General features: G+C 33.1%; 1 protein-coding gene across 1 annotated transcript in view; it reads right to left on the bottom strand.

Annotated features, from left to right (window-relative positions):
- Positions 1–5,733: 5,733 nt before the first annotated feature.
- LOC129005898 (uncharacterized) overlaps positions 5,734–15,761 on the bottom strand; it is a 37,552-nt gene continuing 27,524 nt past the window's right edge. Inside the window, exons 9-10 of the mRNA XM_054434938.1 lie at positions 12,486–12,669; positions 5,734–8,410 (exon numbers count right to left, since the gene is read on the bottom strand). Of these exons, the coding sequence (XP_054290913.1) occupies positions 8,260–8,410; positions 12,486–12,669 (335 nt within the window). The 3' untranslated portion in view covers positions 5,734–8,259. The remainder of the gene's footprint in view (positions 8,411–12,485; positions 12,670–15,761) is intronic.

The raw sequence follows: 15,761 nt of genomic DNA, 5'->3' as shown, positions 1-15,761 counted from the left end.
AGATTTTCTTCTGACTCCTCAGTGGGTTGTTCTCCTGAGGAGGTAGTGTATCAAATAATAATGTGTCAAAATGATTTTTATGCTTAGTAACCTTATACTAAGTTTTTGAGCTCCAACTTTATTATTACTGTATTTGAAATATTTAACTGTCCCGGGACTTTTCCACCCTGTATAATATTGAGTATATACTGTCAAGTGATTGTGACAATCATATTACAATAAAAAAGTAATCAAAATTTGAAACAAAATATATTATCTATCATTTCAGCCTCTGGATTGCTTATATAATCAAATAAATAGTAAAGTCTTACCTTAGCAATCCTTATTTTGGTGGTCCGATATTAATTTCAAACCCGTAGGTTCATCATCAGTCGGAAGTTTAGGTAGACCAAATTTTTGTTATAAAATCCACCCGATGGGTTTCGTAGAAGTGTTGACATTTTTGTCTACCTAAACTTCCGACTGATGATGAACCTACGGGTTTGAAATTAATATCGGACCACCAAAATAAGGATTGCTAAGGTAAGACTTTACTATTTATTTGAAAATATATTAACTAACTTATATTTTGCAGAGTATATTGACATGCAGTATTTCAATTGTTTTTTTTTATTATTAGAGTAGGAACAAATTTTATAATATGTAGAAAAACTTGTTAAGATATTTTTCAATGTATGTGTGTTTATTTAAGCAATCTATTTTTTTATGTTTTCAGGTAAATGATTTTAGTACAATTTAATTTTATGATTCAATGGGATACATCTTGTAAATTGATAAACTATTTCTATTATATGCTAGTTAATTATCTTTTGAGGTTAAAGACTTTGGTAATAATAATAATTACCAAACTTGATTTAATGGAGTAAATAATTAAGCTAATAAAATTATTAGCTAACTAAATGTATAAACTGAAAGCAATCATATAATACAAAGAGCTCTGTAGTTAAAGTATACAATTCAAATCATTTATTGTCACACACCCCAAAACTAATAGCTCTAAAGAAAGGTTAATTTAATTTGAGCATAATACTAATTTGAGGTTTTATAATGACTAAATTTTGATACTTATCTTGATTTGCAAACATAATAAAAATTAAATTAATATTTTTATACCTTCCATTTATACTCAATCCAAAAAAACATGTTTTCTGGAAACTTTTTATACATATATATTTTCGGACTATCCCAGTCTCAAGAACTTGAGTTATATTAATTACCTTATTTTGTTAGGTACTTTTATTCTGTAGGTAATGGTTTTTATACACTCTATGTACATTTATTCAGGTCCCTAACCTTAACCGTCCAATATCCCAAATTTAAACACTCCCAGTACAAGAAATGAAACAGAGGAGGAAAGGCCTCCCGCCGTGACTCCAACACGTGTCCGTCCGCGAGCACAGAAAACGTACTACTATAACCCAGAATGCCAACCGCATGGTTTTTACCATGCGGTTGGCATTCTGGGTATAGTAGTACGTTTTCTGTGCTGCGAGTCACCCATTCGGCTTAAACGCAATAGCAGTACACGTGTAAATAGACAATAGAAAATTTGGTGTGTAAGTGTCATAGAGGATATTGAAGATAGAAGACCCACTGAAGATGCAACACAAGCTGGCAAAATGTACATTGGGGCGAACTGAATTCAAACCTAATGAACAAAGCATTAGCATGAGCATACCCTCAAGAACAAAGAAGGCAACCAAATAAGGAAATTACTTTTTTTAATTTGACGATAAATTAATGGTTTAAAAGTGAAAACATTTAAAAATGCCAAACAAAGAACATGATCCTATGAAATTTGAACTAATGTTATTTACTACTATCGTATTTTTGTCAAATATTACCGTTAAAACTAGAATACTATGTTCACCAATGTAAAGACTTTAGCTTTTTTAAATGGTATGTAAACCTGATCATTTTTCATATTTATATTATCACAATACGATCTGAATTCTAGATTGTGGAGTAATATCTCATAGACTTACACAATACCGTCAATAAATTCTGTTATTACCTGAGTGACAACCGAAGCAGTGCCTACAGTAAGTATGAATAAACCAGATATTTTGAAAAATGTCCAAGCAATGACGGGAGACAGTATCTTCCACTGAAAGTCTACATCATGTTTTGCAACATCAACACAGTGGTTATAAATAATAAAAGAAGTAATAGTGAATGTCATTATGTAACTAATCACCTGAAGAAGATGCGGAATGGAATCTTTGTAATTTAAATGAACAAGTATTTTTACATAAATTGAGAGAGCTCTTTGTATCATCAGCAATCGTATTTTGGGAGTGAGTTCATTGTCAGTTGAATTTGTGTAAGATTTCTTCTTTGTGACATCTCCTATTTCTTGCCAAATTAGATCGAATCTGTACACATAATTACGTAGAAGAACTATAAAAAACAGCTGACTATAAAGATTGTACAGTAAAAAGATTTTTTCTGTTACCCAAATGAAAAATCTCTTACTGTCTGTGATGTTGTGAATCATGTCAATTGTTATCGCCAAACTGAACACAGCCAAAGTGATCAAAATTATTTTCAATTGTTCTCTTGCAATTTGTTGGAAAGGTATGGGAATATCCAAAGATAAAATAATTTTGTCTGCTTTGAAAAACAGATTTACATGCTCTATAACATTGCGTGTTCGGACGAGGCCAACAGTTACATAGATTATGGATATAGCAGCTTCAATGAGATAGTGCATGACATTCAAAACTTGGAAACTAGTCCTTGGAAAACTGTCAACCAGCTGTAGCCATATTCCGGTGTAAATGATATTAATGAAGCACACAAATAGTACAAAGACCGAACGAATTATTCTTGAGTCAAACGGAACTATGCCTGCCCCTGGAAGATAAGTAAATGTTTGTAAACATAAAAAATTAGAGAGAGTGTTGACAATACTGTCATCAAAAATATCTAGGAACTGTTTCATACTAACTGGGGTTCCAAGTTAAACAAAGTGAACCAGCAGTCCAGAAAAGTGAATGAATAAAGTAAACATAATTAGCAAATTGAATAGGAACCTCCTTTTCAACACTTCCATTAAAAAGGATGACCTAATTGCCACCATCGATTCTAAACAATTTTCTAAAGTAAAGTACAATCTACATAGAGTGGTATTAGGGGACATTTTAACCTTCAAGGGGATGCATTGCAGATATTTCCTCTGCATACACTGTATTCTATGAAAATAGCTTAATCAATGATTTTTTGTATATTCAGCAGTCTAGTCCTTGCACAACATTTCTGAAAAAAAAAACTACTTCCTAGTGTTACTTTAGTCTTTTTACAGACTTGGTGACGCCACAATTTTCTCAGATTACGGAGGTTAAGTAAGCCTTTGTAAATGTGATTTGAGCAGAACTATGTACGTATACCTCATTATGTTACAAAGTAAAATAAATTATCCTGGCTAACGAAACAGCTGATCTAAGTCAGTGACAATGCTACACAAGCATTGCTACACAAATGGGTAAAAATAGTTTTTCCCATTTTTGACTTTAAAAACATAAAATTTCACAATTTATTTCCAAACTATTTTGTAGAGCTAAAAAATAAATAATTTTGTATTCTGAAGCGTTGTTGTATGTCTAACGGTTATAGATAAAAAATTTTGTATTTATTTATTTATTTAGATGACAATACTACATTACAGTTATAGAGCCCAATTACAATGCAGCATTAAAGTTAAAGGCCATTTAGAAAGTCCATGCAGTCTTCTTGGTACATACAACATTACAATTTATAATAACATCACATACAAATTAACAAAGACAAGATAACAACGAATAAATAATAACAAATAACATTTCATAAACAACAATAAATAGACATATTAATAAACCAAGTAACGAGAACAAAACCCTCAGAGTACGGTTTTAAAAATAAGTATAGTTTTCTGAGCAGAAGCAACCTGTTGGGCCATGTGTTGGGTATACCAACACTAATCCGCAGGCCAGTCCGCCAAGCTCACCCCAGAAGCGCGCACCAAACGCGCCGACCGACCAACACCGCACAGTGCCGTATAAAAAACACAACACTGTACAATCATTCATTCAGCCAACACCCCCAGCACACACCTGCGGAATATACTCAATGAGAAGCCAAACAAATCAATATCAACACACTGAAAAAGAGTTGCACAGTTTTGTCGTTAATTACAAAAGCACATCTTAATACTTCCTGATTTCCAATTTTGATGAAATTTGGTTTAAACATGTAAAACTACGTTTATTCAAAAAAGTTCACAAACTAGTATGATCCAACTGTGGGAACGGGGGTTTTTTGTGGGATTATGGAGTAAAAATAGGGTTTTGGCATTTCTCACACTCAAAAGACTTTACCATTTCTTTTCATTCCATTTTGTAGAGCTTAAAAAAATAAAAGAAGCTTAAAAACTGCAAATCAAAAATTCCCATGTTACTCTTATACTGTTGAGTAGGTAAACTCAAGCAGTTTGCTTATTCATGAATATCTTCTGACCAAATTTGGCAAAATTGTTTATTTCATCCTAAGCAAATAATATTTCACTAAAACACTCCTTATTACCTTCCCTGTAGCTGTAAGTAAACCTGGTACTCATTTAACCTAATCTTATTTAAATAGGGAATGAATCTGACATATTTAAAGAATTATTTAAGTTTGTATATACATAGTTGAACTGACCGGAGCTTACTTTCCAAATGGTCTTATTAAAACATCACTTAAAAACATTGCTATACAATCACTTAATAAGTGATGATTACGTTACTCTCCAAAAATATTTATCTGTCACTGTCAGTTGAGGGCCAATCATTCGGAAACTCTTAGTTACGGCTCTCATGAGACATCCCATGACAATATATTGGTGACAATATATTTCCTGATTGGCTCTTTTCGCTGGCCAGTTTACTCTTTGATAAAACCAACCACTTTAACATTTGCTTATTTTTTTATCGTTTTACAAACCCATAAACCTAAGAAGTTTTTTTTTACATTGAGTGCAGCTATGGTAGCTTGGCACAAGAGGCACCGATAGACTAGGGAACTTGCCTACTTTTTAGTGATCTAAAGAGTATACACAACCATAAGAGAAGGGTTTTAACCCCATTGTACTAATTGTGGTAAATGGAAGTACACAAGAGCAGCAGGACTGCCAAGAGTATTTACTATTGGGTGATTTACTTTGTGTCCCCATACACAAATGAAACTAATCAAGCGACTTACTTGAGAAACTAAATATTCTATGGATACGATAGAAGACAAATACAAGTAAGAATAACAACAAACCTCAAACTGGAGCTAAGGTTTTGCTTATGACTGAACCATTGAACCAATTAATTTTATCTTACAGCAACTCGTAGTAGGCCTACATTTTATGTAACAGACTTTTGGACTCGTTGTGTTATGTACTTATCATAATGGTATATTGAGTTGGTGTGTTCAGGTCTGTTTATTTCAACCTGTTTATGACTTGTATGTAGATGACATCTCTTTTCTATGTCTGTGATCAATCACACAAACTCATGTTTGAGTAAATAAATATGGTCTTGATGTAAATAAAAACAAATACTTGATAAAACTGTTTAAAAAAGGTATTTATTTGCTATGATGTTACAATTATGTACAAAATATTTTATATTATAAGGTCGAATTGTGACAGGATTTAATAAGAAACTAATTTGTTTGGGTATTTCAAGTTCTAACATGGCGTAGGTGCAATACATAAAACAAACACATAAATTGACTAAATATATTGACTTTATTAAAAAACAACCTAGGATTTTAGACTGTATTAAGTCATTACAATTTTCATTGGTTCTAATTTTTTTAACATCCTTCAATTGGAAACCAAAGTGTTTTAGTATTGCTTAAAAGTTGAGGGCTGTTAAGAGTGAATATTTTTATTTTAAGCAGACAAGTTAAATGAAATACAACAAAAGACTATTTGTACATAAAGGAAAATATAATTTTTTCATAATATATATTGAGGAAACATTCCAGTTTCACAATGTGTAAAATTCACATTGTATATTGGATGGGTCGCAATTCAACTAACACTATCAATTAATTAATTATCACAGTTGCATACCAAAATGTTCAAAAGATCAGGATTTTTGAGGAGATCACAAATTATTCGATTGAAAGCCACGAGGATTAGGATTGAGCTATCAACACCAGAACCAGAGTCCTGCTCATGGATCTAGAGTTAATTGGGGTGGGCGAGTGAGTCGGTCAAAAGTCCTGACCAGGTGCTTTCAGCTAAGGATAAGTGTTGGAAAACAATGTGATGGTCAGTGTTCTACAAGTAAATACACGATGTGCAAGGAGTAAGTAGGCCTGCTTTATTGTGTAGTGATAACAATCCAATAACAAGAAAGCTGACAGCTAAGGACCAAGGACTCTGAGGCAGAGTGAATAGTTTAAAAACTTAAAAGAAATTCTGACACAATAATGACTATTCTTCTGCATTGTTTAGAACCAGTATACTATATAAGCAGCCTAAGGCAACTTTGACAAAAAGTAAAATATGGAAAGAAAGTTTAGTTCAGTTATAATAAAAACAACATTAACATATACTTCAGCCAACTGTAAATTAAATAATATTTTAAAACGTTATGGTACATAATGAGGACGTAGACCAAATTAAGTGTCAAGCTGTAACAGTACTTACAAGACTAAGAACTGGTACCAGAATCAGTAACAGTTCCTGAATTAACTAGTATTTATGAGAAGTCATTATTATGTAGGTACCCAGGCTACTGGCCCTGGGAGTTATTCATAATTTTACTAGGCAATTCTCAGTTGTTACGTAAATAAATAGTTCTTAATAGGATTATTATGTGTCATATGTACTATTGAATGTGAATTATTATGTGTATTTATTATGTACTATTTTCTGATAAAAGTTTATTTATTAACTTAACTTAAAGCTTAACTAAATTTAACTATAATAAGTGGTAGGCCTACTGAATTTTAAATCCAACTCAATTGCAGGAATAATCCTAATCGAAAAGTCATAGCACAGAAACTGTTGACCAGGTATAATAAGCTCTACTGTGAACTTAAATTCAAAGAAAAAAAGAATTTACAATGTGGAAACGGTAACCTAAGCATTTTTATGCTTAAGAATTCACATTCGTTTTCCCTACTGGCATACATATAATTACATGTACCATTTCTAGTGACTCAAATTCAATTGTATTAAACTTAAATCAATTTAAGCACATAATGTACTAGTAGAGCAAGTGCTAAGTACAGCAAATGAGGTACTAAATACCGTAGCATCAGTACAGTTTTTGCAGCAGGCGGGAAAAGGTATGTGCCTTTTATGCATATAAGGTACAAAATTTGAATATTTAGTTAGAAACCTAAAGCATTAATAATACCAATTTTACAAATTTTTAACATATAAGGGTTATGTTCTCAGTAACGTTACTTACATTGCACTACCGTACTGTGTTTTTTTATAAGTATAAACTATTGTTTGTAATTTTAATTTTAGAGTACAAAGTTTGACTAACTAATATCACTTATATATCAAATATCATGACCCCTATTCTATAAATAATATGTTTGGTTTGATTTTCTGTAACAACTACTGTATTAGCAGAACTTGATCACAACCACAACTTTAGTTTTTTATAAGACTATAACATGAAAACTGAAAACAACACATGTTATAATGCAAGGCATCATTTAAAACATTCGGTTTTAAGATAAATAGTTGTTAAAGATAAACAGTTTAAAAGGCTAAGTGAAATTACACAGCTATGAGCTGAAAGAATACACCAAGAATAAATATCCGTTTTTAAAAGAACAAATATATTTTTAAAAGAATAAATATCCATTTTTAAGGAATAAATTTCCATTATTATAATATTAAAACTATCTCTTTACACTTTAAAATCACACAAGAGAATAAAATCACACAGTTAACACTCTAGAGGTTGCACATATTAAAATGTTGGTTATTCATATTGGGGCGATTTTAAACAGTTTAATGACCCAATCACTTGTATCTGTGTCAACTAATAAAAAAACCTGTTACTGTAATAGAAAGTTATTCTTGTAATAAAAATAGTATTGCGATAAAAAGCATCATTTGTAACAAGTGACACCAACTGTTAACTGTTGCACAACCTCCAAAATGTTAAGTTAAAACAATTGACATATAACAAATACACGCTCCGGCGTACAATAAATTTGTATGTTTTAAACATTTGCAGGAAGATACCATAAGCACCTACGCCAGTACAAGGGATTGCATTAGTTGTTTGACTGTGAATAGTTGGGCCGTCCTGCCAGTTCTAGGAGGTAACGGTCTGGATGGTCTGACCACTCATTGGCTGACAGCTTCACCACACGCTGTCTCTCCGCTTGCTTCACCTCCCACTTCTTTATGTCCAATTGCATCTCCCTTGAAATATAAAAAAGTTGTCATATCGATCAAATTAAATCATCCATATTTTTATTCAAAGTTCATCGGAGGAGCGAGCTGGTGTAGTGTTTAGAGCACCGAACTTTGGTTCCTGAGGTCTAGGGTTCAAATCCCGCGAAATCACGAATGGATTTTATCTAAGTGATAATGCCGCAACCCCTAGGTCTAGCCTGAAGTAATATGAAAAACAATCCCGGGCTCATGCCTAGCGTCCTAAGACAAAAATATTCAAAGTTCATTGTGGAGTGGCAAAGCGTTAGCTGATACATAGTGGGCCACTGCAAGGCGATATACAGAGGTTTTTCTTATGTTATATTATTAATTTAATCCTTGATCTTAACACCGTGTGGCCGTTATAGAACTACAGAGAAAGAAAGAAAAGAAAGAGTTTTATTTCTCCATAAATATACAAATATGTACATAAAGAATAGTCATACATTGATGATGAGTAAGTACAATAGAAAGGTTTAACTAATCACTAATCAGATAGTTTGATTGGTCTCGGTAGCATCCCAAAAGTGATTAGATATTTAAATAAGTTCTGAACATGAATTTGGAGGATAAATTTGACAGATTGGATGATGATATATTTTTTTCACTCTATTTATCAAAATATTGGTGTATGCTTAAGCAGCCTTTGGTTTTATAAAGACAAACTAAAATATCAATTCATATTGTAAAACTGTAAATAATGTCACTGGAAAAATTCTGTAAAAAAGCTTAACAAAACAAATATGCTATTTACAATAAGCCATAGTCTCAGTTCCCACTGGTGAAAACTCTTCCTCATACGAATCCTTCCTCTCATTTTCTTACTTTAATTTTGTGACTGTAAAACACTTAAAACCAATTTACAGTGGGGGAATCTATTTCAAATGCAATGCACATGTAAAATTGTTTGCATATGAAATTGACGGACATACTTAACTTAACCCTTTTGCCGCCGACGTGCGCACGGGGTTTGTGCTATAATGGCCGACGTGCGCAATAACGCTCGTTGGCTATCGGGCGAAAATTGCCGACGTGCGTTATAAAGCACGTCAATGTTTTCTAACTTACTGGCCTTATATGCTTTCCAAATTCGACTCGGATTATTTGCAGACTATAACGAAGCTGTTTGCAGACGATTTTATACGGTATGAGCCTATAACCAACGAAGTTACATAGTTTGAGTTTGCTCTTGGTCTGTGCGTTGCTGATTACTTCTCTACTGTGTCTAGATCGTTTGTCATCTGTGTTTAGTTGAGTTTTGCGAATGGAAAGGTGTTTGTTATTGTTTGTGTTTACTAGTGCTATTAAAGTAATGTTGTGATGAAGTTAAGGGCATGAAAGTTTGTTTATGTAATAACTTATGCATGCTCTACAAACTAAAATAATAACATTTATGCATGTGTTTGGTAAGTTTGAGTTTTAGTAAAAATGAGTAATAGACGAGTTAGGTCGCCGGTGAGTGAAAATACAATAATAAACAACCTATTGGGTGACGGTGTGAATGTTGACGATGGTGATGTGAGTGATAGTTTTGTAGACAATATTTCTGAGTCGAGCTCAGAACCCAGTTCAGATTCTGAAAGTGAAGGATTAGGTCCAGAATTTGAGGACGATACGGACGAAGACCCTGATTACATGGTAAATTCAGACCCCTCTGACGACTCAGAAGATGAAATCCCCCAACCTAGACGTAGGCCTAGGCCTACTCCCACTGCTGATGTCCAAAGTACAGTCGACGAAGTTATTGACGATGTTGTAAACAACTTCACAATTCCAGAAGGTGATGTAATGGAAATGGAAGATGTACTTTATGCTAATCTAAATGACCCTGACGCTGATGAACATCTTGGATGGGATCCCCTTGATGAAGGTAACGATCCTGGTTTTGACCACACTTTTCCTTTTGACGAATTGCCTGGGCCAAAACATTGTCCCCCACATGATGCACCTCCAATATCGTACTTTAATTTATTTTTTACTGTAAATTTCCTGAATTCTTTTGTGCTAAGGACCAACCAGTATGCCAGGGACTACATCACTGCACATATACATAACTTGACTCCAAATTCACGTGCCAGGGATTGGAAAAATGTCACCCTGCCGGAAATGAAGGCCTTCATTGCCACAATTTTGAATATGGGTCTTGTAAGAAAGCCAACTATTCAAAGCTATTGGTCGACAAAATCATAACTTCAAACACCTTGGTTTGGAAAAATGTTTAGTAGGAACAGGTTTGAGTGTCTATTACAATTTTTCCACATAGTCGACAATAGCACTTTGGCTAAACCAGGTGATCCAAATTATGACCCCTGTGCTAAATTTAACCCCCTATTGGATCATGCAAACAGGATTTTTAGGACTTATTACACCCCTCATCGTGAGATATCAATTGACGAAAGCCTGGTTGGCACTAAGAGTCATTCACAAATTATGCAATACCTGCCCAACAAGCACCACCATCGTTGGGGCATCAAAATGTGGATGTTGTGTGACTCTGTCTCCAGATATTGTTTGGCTTTTTTTTTTGCTACAAAGGAAACAAGAACAAGAGAAAATCAACTGGCCTTGCATTCAAAGTTGTCACCAAGCTTTTAGAGATAGGTCAGTATTTGCAAAAAGGCTACCATCTCTTCCTTGACAATTTTTTTACGAGCATCCCTCTGGCGAACCACCTTTACGAAAACCAAACCTACATGACTGGCACAATTAGGAAAAATAGAAAAGGAATACCTCCACAGTTGAAAGAAAAATTTGCTGTTGGCCAGAAGACGTATTTGCGGAAGGAGAACACGCTTTTTTTGGGATATCGAGAAAAAGCTTCTCAAAAGAAACCAGTGCTTTTACTCTCTACAGAAGCATCTGCAAAGTCAGTGGAAGTAAGAAGAAGGAAAAGACATGAAGAAAACCCAAAAGTGAGGCCTGAAATTATAGATACTTACAATATGTATATGGGGAGGATTGATGGCTCAGACCAAATGCTCTACTGCTATTTAGATGAGCGCAGAACTGTCAAGTACTGGAAGAAGGTCGTGTTTAATATATTTGGCAGGATGATTCTCAACTCGTATATCATTTACAAGGAAAATTGTTCTGGTAAATTACTGTCAAGATTTAACTATACCAACTCCATAATTGAAGAGCTCTCTACGGATTGGCTAATGCTGAAGAACCAGCCACATGTAGCTGAGGTGGGCGGTGGCGGAGACGCTGGAGAAGCTTCTGGATTCGGCCTAGAATCTCTACCCGGAAGAATGTTAAGAAATTGTTCTGTGTGTAGCCTACAAAGTACAAGTGCAGGAGGGACCAGGAAGAGGAGCAGGACTGTTTGCAAGAGATGCAAAAAAGGGGTTCATCCAACATGTTTCGGTGAACACAAATGTCAATGATCGGAACTTTTTCATTTGTAAATATTGTAAATATTCTTTTAAATTTATTTGTAGGCTACATAAGTTTTTTTTACCATTATTTCAACTCTCTAGCAATGTACATTATTGTGAATTACAAAACATTTAGGCCACTTGTGCATATATGATCATGAACAAACTCTTAGTAAAGTGTTTTCACCTAAACGGGTAAACTTTTATTTGACGACATTTTAAAAAAAAATCACAACTTCTACAATTTTCAAGGTAAGGGCATGAAAGTTTGTTTATGTAATAACCTATGCATGCTCTACAAACTAAAATAATTACATTTATGCATGTGTTTGTTTTAGGTATAGTTTTTATACGCTAAACCTAAAAAATAAAATATAAAAAAAGATTTTGACCATATAAATTTATGTACAAAAAAATTTTTTTTTACTATAATAATTATTATATGTTTTTATGAAGACTGGTTGTTTATTAGAAACAAAACAAGGCCTTATTTATCAAATTCTGATGGAAAATAAAAAAATACACAAGTTTTTGTGAAATACTGAATTTTCCTCAAATCAGGCCTGGCAGTCTTCGCATATTAGTCTTACCTTAGACCCGGCATTTTTCAAGTAACATATAAAAAACCGGTTGGCAGTAAAAGGGTTAAGACAACAATTTAGTTCATAGAAAATATAAATAAATACCTTGATTGGGGAGTGCCACACCCCCAAACCTCGATGCTCTGCAACTGATACGGAATGCCTTTGTATGTGACGTAGGTGAAAGATTCATTTATGTCTATGCTCGGTTTCCGAGGGTCCAGCCCTGCACGGATTCCTTTGGGATAACCTCTAATTTTTGTATTTAAATATAATAACTTAGGACCACCTGAAAAAAATGTAAAAAATTAAAACCAATAGCTTGGCACTTAAATCAAATATAGCCCCTTATAACTAAATGCTAGGTTTAAAATTTACCTTTGACGCAAACAACAAAAATAAAGATCATTTATATACTACACCAAAATAACTTAAGTGAAAAAACCATAACTTAATAGGTATTTAAAATTAGAACTATAATGTTAAAATAACAGTAGATAGCAATAATTTATAATGAAATCAGAGAATTGTGGAGGAAAACATTTACTATGGATTCTACTATTGACATTATGATTATTTATGGTTACAATTTACAATTTAAACAGAGTGAACACTAATTTTCTAAAGAGAAGAACAGAGTGTGTGGTCAGAGTGGTTTATGGTAAATGGTAAATCATAGTTTGATACTTTGTTGTTAATGTCAAGATTTATTGATGCCTTAAATTTATATAAATTAAACCTTTATAATTTGAATGAATTATATTTATTTTCTTTACAATTCAATTTATAACCTATTTTTGCTGTAATTTTTATGTTTAAATTAAACCAAACTTGGTAGTATTGTGATCATCTCCCGCGGTCGTGTAGACATTATTATTATCTCCTGCAATCGCGGCAAAATTTAAATCACACCCACAGTCATTGTCTTGCACAATTGCGGTATTAGTGGTAATTTTTCAATTGAGACGAGATCTTCACAGACAAGTCAGGAATCAAATGTTGACGATCGATTCTCAATACCGATATCAATGTCAGTCACCGATATCAATGTAGGTTAGGTTCCAGCTGGTAGTATCAGTGGTATCGAGAATCGACACATCCCTAATTAATACTAAGGTTATTTAGCAAAAGTTTTCAGTAGGATGAACATTTCAAAATTAGTTATCAATTGGCTATTAAGACATAAAAAAAAACACACATTCAGTAAATGTATGTTTTATTTATGAATAAAGTACATTTACAATGCACATGTCAAGACAGACATAAGAGTAGCCTACAGTGTTGCCACACAGCTCCGGAAGAAATCCCTCCTCACAAGCATGAAAATCCCGCTTTTCCCTCACTAATCCGTGCACAATACGTTTAAAATAAGTCCACAATCCGTGTACTCTGTAAATTAACCTAAGTCTATTAATATAATGCTAGAAGCCTAGAAAATAAGTTTTCCATTAATTTGTTCACCTATAACAAAATGTAGCACTCAAAATATGTAACAGGATGTTTACACTAGATGCGTGCTTTCAGTATTATTAGCATAACTGAATATATACAAGAAAATATTCAGTGAAAAATATTATGCTACTATTACAAAGTTTTAAAAATTACATACAGTATTAAACTTAACATATTGTCCAGAACAAATTTTACCTATAGCAGTTGAAACAAGTTTTAGAATCAATAAAATGCAATATATCTTTATTTAAAGGCTATGTTATTTTGGTTAGTTTGTTTTGTTTCTGTCTGGTTTTTAGTTGGATTAGCAGTGTTGCCTAGAGGAAAATCCACTGGAAAATCACTAGAACGGGTAGTAAAATATCCCTAGAAAACAATTAAATGTCTAGAAGTGACAAACTGATCGTAGGCGTAGAAGTAAAGGGAGTGAAGAAAACAATAAATGTAGGTAATAAAAAAAAAACATCATCGATCTTTCATGAATGTAATCATTGGTTCCTAAAGTGCTTCTCTTGAGTCACAAAGTACAAAGTGTCCCGATTTACCTTTGAAATCCCCAAATATTTTTAAAACAACAATTGGGTTAAATCCGAGCAAAATCCGCTCACAACCCTAATTCGCACAAAAATCCGCGCAGGCACCCAAAATCCGCGCAAAAAGCGTAATTACCCGCAAAACGGCATCACTGGTTGTCTAAAGAGTTGCAAAAATACACTTTTAAAACAAGCTATTAATTAATTTAGTTAGCCTATTTATTCTAGGCTCCTTTACCTAGGTTACAGGTTAGCCAGTTATGAGTTAACATAGGTTGTAACCATAATAGGTTCTGAAGGCCTGTAAAATATAATTGGTGAATAAGTGTAGAATGAGAGTCAACTAGTGTTTTAATTCAGGTTACCTCCTTGGAAGTATGTAAAAATGTTTATTACACTTATGTGTGTACTCTATTTCAAGCTATAGTATTACATTATGGGGGACAGCCACAGACGTCAACAAAGTTTTCAAAAAACTAAAGTCAATCATCAGAACTCTTGCAAATTGCCCTAAAACAACATCATGTAGACAATTGTTTCAAAATTTTAAAATTTTAACTTCGACTTCAATATACGTTTTTGAAATTAAAAAAAAAATTTCATGTAAATCATGGTATGTTCCAAAATTATCTTAGTAATCACTCATATAATATCCAAAGGCAATACATTTTTCAATACCCCACTCATAATTAAAAAAAAAATATTAAACAAGTCCTTTCTATATGGGGCTAAAAATTTATAAGATTCCAAACGCCTTAAAACAATTAAACATAGCAAAATTTACAGACTAAATCAAAACAGTTTTAGCAGAAAAAGCATATTACAGTCTTGAGCAATTTTTCAAAGACTCTTGGTAACAGACACCCATTCTCTTTTCTACCTCTCCTAACATAAATTGTTCCACTATGCTGTAGCTTTTGTAGGGTTACCTTACTGGCTAAATCTTTTTTTTATTTGGAATTCTTTGTTTATGAGAAACCTTGACAATGTACCTGTCTGTGTATTACGTTTGTAATAATTGTAACAGATGTTAGGTGCAATAAAGAATTGCCACTTGTCAACTATAGTATTAGGTAAATGCAACAAACAACAATCTCAGAACAATCTCTGACAGAAATAATAATAAAGTTTTTTCTGAAATTGGCACTGCAATCAATATAATTAATGACCAACTAAATAGCTTAAATTTATTAATTAATAAAAATAAAACAAAAATTATTAAATTTTCTTGCAGGAAGTCAAAATCTATTACTTCAACAGCGCCACCTTTCAACCTTTGTGAAAATACTAATTTTTTAGGTTTAGCGTTGGACTGTACTCTTAATTGGACAGATCACGTTAATAAAGTCTGCTCTAAAATAAGTTCTGGTATCTTTGCTATAAAGAGACTGTCAAA

Source organism: Macrosteles quadrilineatus, unplaced genomic scaffold (assembly GCF_028750875.1).
Source record: "Macrosteles quadrilineatus isolate MER2022 unplaced genomic scaffold, UCM_ALF_1.0 Scaffold_41__1_contigs__length_1036756, whole genome shotgun sequence".
Classification (NCBI taxonomy): Eukaryota; Metazoa; Arthropoda; class Insecta; order Hemiptera; family Cicadellidae; genus Macrosteles; species Macrosteles quadrilineatus.
This window is presented reverse-complemented; position numbering and strand designations above follow the sequence as displayed.